This window comes from Stegastes partitus, unplaced genomic scaffold (genome assembly GCF_000690725.1).
Source record: "Stegastes partitus isolate 25-593 unplaced genomic scaffold, Stegastes_partitus-1.0.2 Scaffold106, whole genome shotgun sequence".
NCBI lineage: Eukaryota > Metazoa > Chordata > Actinopteri > Pomacentridae > Stegastes > Stegastes partitus.
In genome coordinates, this window is record NW_007577837.1 from 485742 (window position 1) to 500469 (window position 14728).

General features: G+C 41.4%; 1 protein-coding gene across 1 annotated transcript in view; it reads right to left on the reverse strand.

The window, feature by feature from the left end:
- The window catches only part of LOC103354394 (A disintegrin and metalloproteinase with thrombospondin motifs 2-like), a 196811-nt gene extending 182908 nt beyond the window's left edge, over window positions 1–13903 (reverse strand). Inside the window, exon 1 of the mRNA XM_008277741.1 lies at window positions 13822–13903. Within this exon, the coding sequence (XP_008275963.1) occupies window positions 13822–13903 (82 nt within the window). The remainder of the gene's footprint in view (window positions 1–13821) is intronic.
- Between the last annotated feature and the right edge of the window lie 825 nt (window positions 13904–14728).

Below are 14728 nucleotides of genomic sequence, written 5' to 3' on the forward strand. Positions count from 1 at the left end.
GGTTTCAAAGAATCCCAAACATGTGCATGGAAACACGAACACGCGCACGCGCGCTCACACAAACAGCTGCAATACACTCGGACGACACAAAGCGGGCTGATGGATGGGCTGCAAGCTGAATCTAGACAATGTCAGATAATACACAAAAAGGGGATGATGTCAGAGTAACTCACGGCTGTGCAATCGGAGCCCTTTACCTGGTCTCGTGACAGCAGAGCCGCCATGTGATCTCTGCCACAGGACACAAAAGGCGCGTTTCCCAGAATTCTCAGGGGCTCACACACCAGCTGCATCATTATCTCTTCTCACCTCAGTTCTTCTGCTCCTTCTGTCTCTCACAATAGCTCCTTTTCTCAGCAAATTATTTGCCAATCCCTTCTTCACGAAGTTGGTTTACCACATTGATAATGCCTTTTGCTTTCACTCAGAGGGATGAAAAATACAACCCGACGACAACAATCGCTAACCTTTTCAGCAGAAACAGAACTGGAGGTTGGGGGGAGGCCAAATATAGCCCGGGTGTTGTTTTTCTGACTGAAGATCAAGCTGCGTCTGGGTCTTATGTATTCGTCTCTTTAATGTGAGATCTCCAGAATAAGGCTCGGCTGTGCTTAAATTTACCAACACAGCACCAGGATGCCCGAGGGGGAACCTTTCTTGGCAGCATCATTTGCTAGCATGCCATGCTTGTCTCATCAGTCATAACACTGGCAGCGGTAACCAGGCTGGATGATCGGGATTTGTCAACTAGAACTGAGGCAGAAGCTGATGCCTCGCCAACGACTCAATTTATTTAAACAAGTATGATGGACAGAATAATAAGTAAAGCAGTGATCTAATCTGTTGATTATGCGGTCCTGTTTTTGAGAGGAAGGCGGGGGAAATGTCGTTTCGCTCGTCGCAGGCTGCACGCGAAGACATACAACAAGCAGAACAAGCGTTCTCATTCCCACACAGGCAGGCAGACATGCACTCATTCACACACTTGCCTTGAGGATTGCTGCGGGACATAATGAGCCGAGTGAGATAAGAAGTAGTACATGATAAAGCAACAAAGACTGCTTAATGAAATGAAGAAATGAAAGCAGCAACAGGCCACAGAGGAAGCTGTCAGTGCCGCCGCTCTCAGATGTTGCTCTGCTCAATAGCGATCGATATTCAGAGACAAATGCCCTCCAACTGAACACACACACTGATACACACCAGCTGAAAGTCTCTATCTTACCCAATCAACTCATTTGTCTCTTGGCTCCCAATTTCTTGTCAGAGCTGTCATCAAATCACAGTCCCTAATGCCTTCTTTTTGTTTCTCATGCACATTCAGTTTCACACTAGAGCCCAGCTGACACACTGGTAGGAAGATATTATCAGTCAATTTAACTTACAATAAGGCCAAAAAAAAGTCTGCTGTACAGAAATGTCAGTGATATTAATTACGTACTGTAGGCTGAAACAAGTATGTCAGCTAAATCACGCATACAAAAATCTACATATAAAGATGAACTAGTCATTGGTGACAGGCTGTCTTAACTAGCTACTCTTCAGTGTTTATGATAACGTCCACCACACACCACTTCTGTTCATGTTTATTATAGTTTGGAGAAGTTTGTCATGGTTCACTTTGTTTTTTAAATTGTACAAGCTGCATTTTATATGGACTCTTGTTTTTCTCATCTGAAAGTTAATGCATTTCTCACATAGCCCTCTCATTCATTTGAAATGAGACAGTGCGGTGAAATAGTGGGGTGCCAGTATAAAAAAAAAAAAAAAAGAAGTGTGCAAAAAAAATGTGACCAATGGTGTCGCAATGCGACACAATCCTTCAAAGTGCTGCACTGCCCAATCAAATACATGCATCATGTGTCATTATCTCATCAGTATTTAAGCAACATGCCCCCATCAGTGCAGCCGCAGACTGATTTTAAGACTTTTTTTAAAATCGGAAAACCTGCTGAGACAACCTCCCATGTAAACTTGAGATATGATCATCTGTTCTGTCACTTCATTTTTCCCACACTGTCAAAATCCATTTTGTTTAATACTGACGTCACTGCATTTGGCCAATGACAGTTCTGTGCTGGAGTCACCTAGTTTTGTCTGGAATTAAAGGGTGTGTGAGGCTGCAGCTGAGGTCGGTCTTCTGCAGAGCTGTGTGCAGTCACTGAGGCTAAGCTCGCTGCAGGGGGGGCAGGAAATCCCTCCAAATTGTAGGGCAGCCTGCTTGTTAAATCACAAATTCTTGTTTTCTGTTTCCACATATGTGCAATGCAAGATGTGAGGTATGGGTGAGGAGGAGCTGGAGTTGTTTATAAAGGCAACTGAAGGAGCTGGATGAGTAATGAAAATAAAGAAGAAATGCATTACTTCTGCTGTGTAATTAGTAAAGTGATATGATGACTGAAGTAATTACAGTTTTCAAGTAATTTGCTCAGCATAGTTGTGGACAAACTGGAACTGTGAGCATTTTAACCAGTGTCATTTTTCATTTTCAGATTCATTCATATCCCGGAAGAAATAGAAAAGTAAATGTGTCTGGTAAAAACCACAAACACATAAAAAATGATGTTTTTGTTGTTTAAATGCCGTTTCCTTTAATCATCTTGTAGCTCCTTTGATTTGGGAATCCATATTTAAAATCAGTTCTTATGTCGTGCATTTATATTTTCAGAAATTAACATTGGTCACTGTATAGTTTGTTTTTAAAAAAAATCTGAAATATTGATATAGGTATCAGGACTAAACTTCTGCAGTAGTCAAGCTCTATTTTACACAACCACATGTCAACATTTACATTATTTTGGTCAAACCGCTGAGATCTGTTAAAGCTACAATGAAAATATCTCTTATCTACAGTGACAGCATATTCCAGATTGTCTGCAAATTTCAGCAGAACTTCACTTGTCTTCACTAAACAGTTTCAAACCCAATTGTTGGTGTATAAACATGAGGCCTTTTGAGGTTGTGAGTTTGCGGACAGACACCATGAGATGTATATCTTCAGCTCACACCAGACTGTTTTTCTCCTGTCAGACTTCACTGACCCATCCAACACACTCTCAACCCAGCACGCAGTGTTTTGAAAACGTGTCAGCCGCACTTCCAAACTATGCCGATAACATCCGCGCTCCACATGTGTGTGTTTGACTGGATCTGGGCTGAATTATTTCTCAGGCTTTACTGATTGAGCTCTCCGTATTCCTCTGTGTGGGACTGGGATCAGAAATCTTTGTTGTTTACATGCGAGCGAGAGGAAGACAGGCGCGCAGCACAGACAGCTGTCTCTCTTAGAAATGCGTAAATGCCGCTTACCTGCGGTACCTGTCGCTGTCTGCGTTCTCCTGACGCAGCTGCAAATCAGCCACACCACAAAAACATAAAACTAAATGCCAAAGATGTTGAGAATTTCAATCGCTGAATCGAGGTGCTCAGATATACACAAAAACACAGGGTTCAGCGTCGTTCGTCATTTACATCAGCCCGTGCAGGCATTGATATGTAGGTGTGCAGACGCAGACATTGTGATGAATGTAAGTTGTGCGGGTGCTTAAGTTGTTTAGTATTTGGCAGAAGGCGTTTAGGGGCCCTCACTGTCTGAACAAACGACACTCTGAACTTTTGAACCTGAAGCCTGGATTAACAACTGACCTGGGAGCAGCAGACTCTGGGAAACTATAATTAAGGTTGATTAAAGAACATTCCTGGGGTCTGTTTCTGCATGTTAAGTGAGCTGTGGAGGTTGCAGGAGACATGGGCCCCTATCAAATGAGCAATTTCATAGCTGAGAATGAGTTATGCGTCCTCATCATGAAAAAAAATGCCATAAGGTGCCACCCTGGAATGATCACACGCCGTAAACTTGCGGGGAAATACACATGCACACTTACAGACGATGTATAAATACACAAAAACATACACACGGGAACCAAAATTCCCTTATTGTGTCCCCGTAGCAAAATGAACGCAGGGGGAAAACAGCTCTGAATGCTCTGGAAAGCCAACCAGTCATTACTGCAATTATCCCTATGGCGTCCACAGTATAATTAGCTGAAACAGGCAGCACTGTACCTATAAATACTAGAGACTAAACAACAGTAAACAAAGGGACAACCGCAGTCAGCAACCTCTCACATTAGACTTCAGCTCTCCCCCACAAACCCTAACAGCAGCAGCATCAACAATAACCGTGGCAGCATTGACAGCAGCAGAAGCATAACTCAGCAATTGGATGCTCACAATTAAACCTCGCTCAAGTTATTTATTACAGAAGCAGCTACAGGGGAGCGCTTGCTTTTTTTTGAGGTCATGTTTTTTTTTTTTACTACATTACCAACTGTGGTTCACATCCTCCTGCTTTTCTTGATCCCTTTTCCTTTCTATGTTCCTCCTCTATCTCCTCCCCAACTTGAAGGACCCATATGGTGAAAATCCATTTTTATTGTGTTTTGTGGTTGTTAAAAACTTTAATTAAAGCAAAAGCTGTTAAGATGTGAAGACATTTTCTTCTGCTATTCTATAGGCATCCTCAGAACTAAAACAGCCTCCCAGCTTTACAAACAAAAATGTTACTGAACCGCTACGTTCTAGTTAAGGAACCAATAGTCGTACAGCTTAACCTTTGTATAATCCTGCTTCCTCCTTGCCTTCCAGGTGAGCTGGTCAGAATGAACAGCTGCCTCTCAATCCGTTACGTTTACGTACTTTATAAAGCTGCTTTAAACTCTAAAATCTTTGACCAATGAGCAACCAAGCTCTCCAAACGTTCTGCTATTGGCTGCAAGAGTGAACACAAGAGTCTTCATTCTCTCCCAGCATCTGAGGCACTAAAGACCTAGAGGATTACTGTTATCACTGATGGCAATGTCACCACAACAGTTAAAAATCTTTAGGGTTAGCATGTTGTGTGGCTAATGTCACCATTAGCATTGATCATATGTTATTATGCCCAGGAGTCATAGTCATAGTAAATAAATCATCTTTTCCGTAATTAGAGCTAAAAAGTTTAAATACTCATTCTGGAGACATGTGAGACTTTCACTAATTTGCTGTAAAAAAGCACAATATGGAACCCCCAAAGCAAATGTATGTCAAGAGTTAAACAAATCCTGTCTCAGAGCTCTGGAATGACATCAGGAAAGCAGCCTGAGTGCAAACTGGGTCAGAGAAAGCCGGAGCATCACATCATACTGGCTGCGGCTATGAAGATCAAGTGTCAACCAAGCATATTTAAAAACCTACCACAATGTGATAACAACACCAATATGACTGTTGATATGATATTCACAGCTTAATAGCAAACAGGAATTTGCAGATACCCATTCATAGCCTCTGGCTTTTGCAACTTTTTATGTTCTGTTCTAATTACTTAATGAAATGACTATTGCAAGTCCTGTCTCCTATAACAGAGTTAACAGTGGTTACATCAGTCCTCCATCTTTAACTGTGCCACAAATGGTAGCTTTTAACTTTTTACAGCACCTGCAATGGCCAGTCAAGGTTGGGTCAAGATTGAATAAAGTTAAACTTGTGTTGCAAGAGATCAGCACAGGACTGTCGTCTGGGGAAAAAAGCCACCACAGCAAAAACATTTTTTTTTTTTTGCTAGAAAGTCTTTACTCGTTTCCTAGCAACATCACACTGATGATAAGACTAGGAAGTCACTGTGGCAGGCCAAGAAATAGCTGCACACATAACCCTGTAAAAATTGCCACTTTGAACCGCAGGTTTTTGCACACATTAAACAAACAAGATAGAATACGTGTAGAAGTGAGTTTTAAAACTGTTGGAAGGTGGATTTTTTTTCCATACAGAGAGAGACTGACTGTTTCCAGTTTTTTGTGCTAAGCTAAGCTAAACAGCTGCTCGTCCAGCTTCACATTTACTGTTCAGATCATTTTGTTCAAAGATTCCGAGTTACTGACTGAACAGTTTGCTCACTTTTTTCTAAAGCTAAGCGTTCGCATCACTTAAGTATGTCAACAAGTGAACACGTCGCTGATCCAAGGCACTTCAACGCGTCGCCCTTCGCACAACCAGACGTTGCGGATTCTGATTTTCAGTGGTTCAGCAGGACATTCAGTCTGTGCAGTTCAGTGCAAGCTGTCACATTAAGTACAGTAGAAAACTATACACAAGCACTGTACAAAGCAGTCTATTATTTACGACCTCCTTTTTTTAGACTATAATTGTTTCTGTGGCTTTTGCAGTCTTCTAATATTTTTTTTTATATGCTTTTTAATTGAGGAAGCCAAGTGCTGTGAATCAGCGCTAGCTACTGCCACTGATCTGGTTAACCACAACGGCGATTCAGTAGTAAGTCACGGCCAGTTCAGATGTGAGAACAAGGCTTAAGTTAGCCTCTGATGCAGCAGTTAAGTGGAAAGTTAAGGGAAATTTAGGATAAGCCTTCTCCAGAGAGACTAAAACCTCTGTTAAATACCATTCCTGATTTGTTAAACCTTTATTCTGCTTGTGAAAATGCAAAAAAAGGAGGATTTTTCTGGTTTCTTCACATTTGGACCACATTAGACGAGGTCAAGATGAAAAACCACTATACAAAGATATGGTCACATCTAGACTACATTGTGCCAGAGAGGCTATAAAGACAAAACACACTCGTTGATTTGTGAAGAGTTTTTAGCGTCTCTGGCAAAATCTAGTCCATAATCTGGTCTAACATGGTCCAGATGTAAACAATCCCTGTTTTGCACTTTCACAAAAAGAACAAAGGTTTCACTAATCACATGCTGTGTTTTAAAGACTCTTGGGGACAATCTAATCCAGATTTAACCAGTTTATGTACTGTGGTGTTAGATCTGGACCTGGTCTAATGTGACAGCAGTAAAATGTCCCCTTTTTTCACTTTTACAAATACAATAAAGGCTTCACAAATTTGAAAGTGGGTTTCAGACAGCATTAAGGGTTTACCTCATTACAGTGTGAATAAAAGAGCTTCTTAATGCTGTAAGTTAGGTTTCCCTTAACCATTCCCTTACCTGCCAAATCTAAACTGCTAATCTAAAGCTAAGATCAGTGTCGCAATGTGACAGTATTCATAGCATCCCTTTCTTAATCCTAGTAAGAAACCAAATAAAGATATTTTTAAAATGTTCAAGTGTTTTCTTACTGTGCTAAAATGCAAGATGTCACATTTGACAGATCTCTGTTGTAACATTCAGGTCAAAATGCACATTTGCAGAAATAACGATGATGCCTACAACTACATACTGCATATCCTTAACTGATGTGCTTCTTTCTTGCAACATACCATCATGTCAGCCAGAACCAAGGCTCAAGCCATCATTGCTTGGCCTTTCAGTCATTAGGCTGTGGAAACACACAAACACAAATAAACAGGAGCTGTCATACTCCACTCCGGTCTGTGCGGCAGCCTATGACCCACTGATGTGTGCGTACAAGCCTCGAGTGACAGATGAATGCTCCCCGGCCCCAAGAGCAATTAGCACAGCTAGCACCGGGGACACAGAGAGGGAGTCATATGGTGGCAGCTGACTGCAGAGAGACAAGGGATTGCGACCCTGTTCCAGTGCAGTGGTCGGTCACCACATGCTTCTTGCTACAAGGCTTAGTGACAAAGACACAGGGAAACAGAGCCCATTTCGCACTTTTAATTTCATGGCATCCGTGGAAAGACTTTGTACCCCTCAGTCTAGACAAGGTAGGCCGACCCCAAAGAGTAAAGGAGGCCACTGCAAAAACCCGGCTGAATCCGCCTCTGCTGGTCCCACATCATTTGAAGCAGTGAGAAGTCATTACTGGGTTGTAGCACTTGCCAAGAAAAATTAAAATAATTTTCCATGAATGATTGCCATGTAACCACAATACACAATCCATTAAAGCAAGCGGATCATTTCATATTTGACCTCTTGCACCTCAAAAACAAATAAACTCACACTGTATTGTTTTGAGAAAAGGCAGGGCATGTATTCTTTTTTTTCCTTTTTTTTTTCTTTCACAAAATACGTGCTGTGAATTCCTGGCATGACTTCACAGATGAACAGCCTTGTTTTCCTGCGCTCTTTGTGGATAATATATGTTGGTGGCAGGGGTGCTGCTGCTGCAGGGAATGTTCATGTGTGCATTTGCAAGCAGGTGTGCGTGTTGGTTGGTGCATCCTCCATCTTAATTAGGTCCTTATGTCTGTTCCACTTCTTTCTCACTTTTTGTTTTTATGTAACATTTCTTCTACCCAATTGTGCCATACAACGTTTGGTATGTAAATCAGGGTTGCATTAATTTTCATTGCCCACATGACACTACAAATCGTATCATTTAATCAAATTGGGTTCCGTGAGAAATCCTCGTTATTTAAAAGCAATTTTTCATTGTCTGATTTATCCCTTTGAACACATCAGTGTGGTTTTTGTAACAGATAATAACTTAAATCAGGAGGAGCTTGAATTAGTACATTCAGCAGAACAGTGTTATTTATGCTGGAGTTGACTGCTGAAAAGATTAATTTCAGAAATACTGTGCACCAAAGCAAGTCTGCAGGAAATATACTTGAGCTGAGTGTCTGCCTTGCACAGGCATTTTATTATGTTTTTTATGGCCTGTGACATAAACAGCGCATGACATCTTAAAATATGTTAAAGAGGGTTCGTCCCAGATTATAACAATAAAATTCAGCAATGGGGAACTTAACAGAGCATTTTAAAAAAAGGGGGAAAAAAGGTCATATTACTTTCCATGAAGCCTTAATGTGAATATTGTTCAACACAAGGCAGCAGTTAAGAGCTTAGGGTGGATTTTGGTTAATTTTCAGCTCCCTGGTCTGGTGAGTTTCACCCCACCGCACGCTGACAACAGGTGACTCTGGGTAATACATTTCACATATGGTCGGGATGCCACCTGGTCACTCTGCTCTCGCAAGAAAAGGCCTTAAAACACATGCAAACACTGTAAAAACATCCGACAACTAAAAATCTTGGCTACATCAACTAAGTTTTAGTGAGATTCAATTAAAATATCTCCAGACCATTTTGGAATTTCTGCAGTCACAGCTGTAAAACCTTAGGAGCAAATAAAGAACTGCCTTTTATGCACGTAGCTTTAATATGTTTCAGTGAGGTTACATAGACTGGTTTCACAGCAAGTGTCCATCAGGCGCTCTTCTGAAAAAACACCCAGCTAGAAAGTGCTGCATTTTTTTTGAGCTCGCATGCTGTGGTTGCAGAATATCTGTGGAAGTAATTGCAAGTACCAATCAAGCGGCTGACGTAGCTGACTCCTGGTAAATCCATGGCAAATGAAATGTTCCGCCGGGCAATATTTTTCAAATTAACATTGTGGTAATCCAGGAATGTCATCGAGTACAGACATGGATATACAGAAACCAGCGATATTATCATCCCCTCTGCATTTGTTGTTCAACACTTATACAAGCAGACAGCGGTTGGCTGGCGTAGCATTTGTCCCGCCTTTCCTCCGCTGTGATTGGACAGCTGGGTGAAACGCGACAGTGACGAAGGTAGCGTTTGACCGCAAAAATAACATTTTTCAGCTCTTGCGGGAAATAACAGCAAAGCTAAACACCTCATCACACTGCTGGCATTTTTAGCAAAGCGTAAATCTGCGGAGCGCCCATTTATTTCAAACAATGGAAACAATTATGCTGACCTCAGGAAAGAATGCTTTGGTGAAAACACCCCTTCAGACTAAACACTTTGAACTATTTACCTAAGTTCAGATACGTGACTTTTTCAAAGCAGCAGGGAAATTTTTTAGTGAAATCAGCTTACAGTTCTTTTTTTTTTTACAGTGCACATCTTCATCCAAAGCTGCTGCTGGTAACTCCACGATCTCACCTTCCTCTCTAATAGAACAAAGTCACACCCCTTAGTTTAACAGACTAATAAAACACACACACACACACACGCCGGCACAAACATGTGCTGTTTATAGAGAGGCAAATGCTCAGGTGTCGTTCCCTCCACAGTAAAAAGCTTTCGGTCAGATTTGCACCAGATTGTCTTACTCTCTTCTGTCACTGTTCAGCGAAGCTTCAGGATCATTCTGAGGTGATTTCCACTGAACGAACATTTCCAGGAACTTTCAGGTCGGCTGCGTTAGCTCCGCGTCTGGTCTGGCAGACCCAGTCACAGTTAGACACGCGCAGCTATATTTTATGTGCTCATTTCTGGAGCTTTACAACTTGAATCCACAACCATGGAACCCAAAGAAGTATTCTGAGAGCGTGTTAGGAGGAGTTGGCTGAACATCATACAGGCAACTGGCCTAGTAGTCATGCACACGCACACACACACACACACACACACACTTCGACACACTAGTGGGAATTTCAGGAGAGGGACTTAAGAAAAAAAAAGGAGGGATAGTTGAGTGGGGAGGGGGCAAAGGAGGATACAGAGAAGCATGAAAACATCCAGGAACAAGAGAGGAGAGATGGAGAGAGACTACATCTGCGAAGAACTTTATAGCCTTCGCAATCATGCTGCCACGTCAACATAAGACAGATAGACCGCCAACACTGGGCTGAAGTAAAGAGGAGTCTGTCTTCTCTCTCCCACTTTCTTTCTCTCTATTTGAACAAATGTCCTCATTCCCTCTCACGGCCACTAACAGGCAAGAACACATTTGGCCAGCTGTTCCTACAAGAAATTCCATTTAAAATAAGAAATAGTTTGCGACCTTAAGAGGGAAAATTGCCTCTTGGACAGCCCTTGATGTTGCCTTCCAACTTCCTAGCTCTCCTTTCAAACAGATTAACTCCCCTGAATTAAGGCTGTATGTTTTTAAAGCCCCTGGTTTCCATATGAGCACAGTCAAGTGAGAATTGTATTTGCTGTTACAGTCCATTTCAGTGTCATAATAGGGAGCATTGTGGCTTTTTGCGCACAACTTCAGCTGCATTAAAACGTTTATTAACGCTATGTATAGATGTCTGTTAAAAACTGACGCCTGTTCTGTTTATGATTGTTTCGCTGTGCAGAGCTTCACATGGTTTTATTATTATTTTTTTGTGTTGCTGTCTTTCCTGTGCCGGGCATCTGGTAAAGATTTGCTCGCATTTGTGGGTGAGTATGTCAGGTTTCTTCTGCAATCACTTCATCATGTGTTGCACCGTTATAATGAAGAGATGGTGGCTCGCATCCCCGGAAGGTTTGTTAACTGGCACTAATTTCATGGGTACAGCTGCAGCACTTAAGTATCGGAGTCCACTATGTTCTGCAAAATGTTCTTACCCAGTATGGGGGGCCCAACAGTTTGAAGGAAATGTTAATCAGTTTGCACAGTCTACAAACACAACAAATAGAGGGAGCGAATATCACACTGATTAAAAACTGGTTGTGCAGCGGTCTCACTAGTACTGTGTGTTGGTTCGTGGCAAGATGAAGAGAGTGAAGTTAACAGTGTTGGACTGTAAAACTTTCTACTTCTACTCACATCAAGGCCTGCAAGTACTGGAAATTGTCATTAGTGATTTGAAGACCTGAAATGTCAGTATTTTATATGTTTACAAAAGCAGCAGGTTTATCAGGGTGCAAAGATTTTCTTAACGCCAGGATCTATATAAATCCTTTATACATTAATTGTTAATATAGAATTTATAGCAATCATAAAGCATAGAGTGAAAGTGTACATGCATATATTAATACTTCCTCACAGTAAGTTTAGTGAAATATTTTGCATTTCCTCCCAGTAGTGTTTCAGATTCCGACTCGCTTTATTTGTCAGCCGTGTTTCAAGCCTTGTATATTTCATACACTCAGCAGAAGAAGTGACGTTCTCGCGTGTGAGCCAAGACAACTGACAACATCTCACAGGCACAAAACAGCATTCAGTTAGACACAAAACAAGCCTCAGTTTGTGCATCCACTGAAACGCTGCTTGTTATCATTATGGCTGTGACACATTAGCTTATAATGGGTGTAACACTAACTAAATGCAGCGGTGTCGTGTTACTGTATTCCTGAACTTGTGCGGTGCATTAGAAATACATCTGTCATATTGAATAGAGGTACGGCAGGTTCAGATCCTGTGTGGCCGAACAATGCCATCTTAGCTGATGTTCGTAGGAGCAGGAGCGCTTTACTGGATGGATATTTGTAATACAGGTAGACATTTCCATAGCGCCGTAGATTCAACTAGAGCTTGGACTTTTGAAAGGAAATGAAGGCATTTTTTAAAGTGTCACATCCTGTCTCCTTTTAGTTACATCTCGATAGCGTTTCCCTAAATTGGCAGCATATTATAATTGGACTGGACAAACGCATAAAACGTTCATATGGATCAGGGAGAATGAAAAGTACTGCAACCGGGGCGAGACCAATTCACAAGTATTTCATTTATAATAACATAAAGCAGAGAAAAGCAGAACGTGCTCACAAACGATATGCTGGAATGGGTGATTTCAACTATATGACTTAATCAGATACCAAAACCATTGTGAGTTTTCTATTGGTTTACTAAGTGACTAGTGAAGTAAACATGGCAGCACTAGTCAGATGAAGCTCTAGAAAAGCAGAAACGCAACTCAGTCAAGAATTAAGTCTTAATTGGCAGTCATCACATACACGTTGTAAACAACACAGTGTATGCACATACAACAATTAACCCCCTTTGTAATTATAAACATCTGTAATTGGTATATAAGCATTAAAAGTACATTTTGTTTACCTTCTCAGAACAAAGGCTCTATGTAGTCTATTGGCTTTTAATTAAGCCTTGGAGTATAATTTTAGCAGCTGCTATGACTTTGCTCTTACAGAACCATAAAGTCTTCAATATGGAATAAGTCATCACAGTAATTTATTGTGTAAAATACATATAAATTTAAAAAATCATTTGAGAATTTCATAAATTATTAAAGCTTAACTCAGTAGCCTACTTTAAATGTCATTCTATTCTTATTTTATTGAGTTTCAAAGTCATTATGTGCTGTGCATTTTTATTTCAAAGCTCTACGTCTTATTTGATCATGTCATTTTCCATAATCACTGTCTTGTCACCTTTCAGTCTATCTTAAGCTGACAAGATCTACAACTAGTGCAGATTTAGCGAGTTAATTCCTGTTCGCTACATGTACAGTGATGAAGTGAAGTCAGTTGGAACTAAACAGACATAAACAGTTTTTTATTTGCTAACCCTAACAAGGCTGCACATGCTACCAAGCTAGCTAGCTAGCAAACAAGCTTGGCAGATTTGTTAGCTTGGTTTATTAGCCACCATCAAAGTGAAGAGATTGCACCAACTTTGACTGATTACTTTGAAGTTGCTCATTTTACACGTCGAATCTAATGTTCCTTAGAGACATGCAACTCAGTGAAGAACAAAAAGACAAGCTGTGTCTATTTAGAGTAATGCCAATGTGAGCATGCTAACAGGGCTAACACACTGTACATCAATCCATTTTCATCTTCTTTCCACATGTCCTCTTCTCCCCAGCAATGCTTTCAGTTCCTCCTAGTGGATCCCAGAGCATTCCCAGGCCACATAAGATATGTAATCCTTCTGGGGCTACCCTTTGGTCAACCCTTACCCAGACATACTCAGAAGTCAACCAGGAGGCCTCCTAATGAGATGCCCAAACCAGCTCAGCTGGCTTCTTGTGGCACAAAGGAACAGCAGCTCTACTTCAAACTACCCTCAGATATCCGAACTCCACACCCTACCTCTCAGGCTGAGCTGAGCCACCATACAGAAAAAACTCCTTTTAGTCACTTGTATCGACAGTCTCATTCTTTCAGTCACTGTCCAGAGCTCAAGACCATGGCTGAGGACTGAAATGTAGACCAACTGGTAAATCAAGAACTTTGCCCTCTAGCTCAGCTGCCTCTTCACCTTGACGATCCAGTGCCATGCTGTCATTGGTGACCAAAATACCATAATACTGAAATTCAACAACGTCCAGCGCCGCCAGCATCTTAGGGCATATCTTGTAACTCTCGTATCTCTAAACTACCTCATCGACCTCCACCAAGGATATGGGCAAGGCTTCTCCCATGTCTTCACGCTCTGCTTCCTCCACAGAGGACGTATTGGTTGGGTTGAGGAGTTCCTCAACGTGCTCTGTCTACCGCCCAATACCATCCTCAGTTCAGATCAGCTGTCCCATCTCAACACAGCCTGGACCAAGTCCTTTCTCAAATATTCAACAGTTTGCCAGCAAACCAGAAATCCTTCTCCATTACGGCCCAGAACTCCACCAACACCCGACTTTATGCATCTGCCACTGCCGCAGCCTTTTTGGCACGACGGTACCTGGACGCTGCTTCATGACCCAGCCAAGCCCAAAAGATGTCCATTCTGATGGATTCTTTCACCAAAAGTTTCCACCAACAGGTTCTTAGGTTGCCACCATGACAGACTCAGTCATGGACTCACTTCAAGCTGAACTAGATAGTTAGCTATGCAGCACGTCTAGACTTGGTTTAGAAAAGAAGTTGATTGCATGCCATGTTTTTCTACATCAGCTGCCTCTAATAATTCTTGGAAGTTGCTCTCTACTGTAGCTTACAGAATAACTTTGGTAGCAGGTGTTCAATGTTGGCTTATGGTATGAGATGTGACTGAAAAGAGAGTCAGCACTGTTAAAGTAAATGGGCCAAAGTCAAATTTTAAAAATGAAACATTCAGAAATGATCACATGCTTTTGAAGAAAAGGTCATTTTGAAATGAAAATTATAGTAGTGATGACATGATAAATGATGGTTTACACATTTTTATATGCTTATTTCATTTTTTGTTA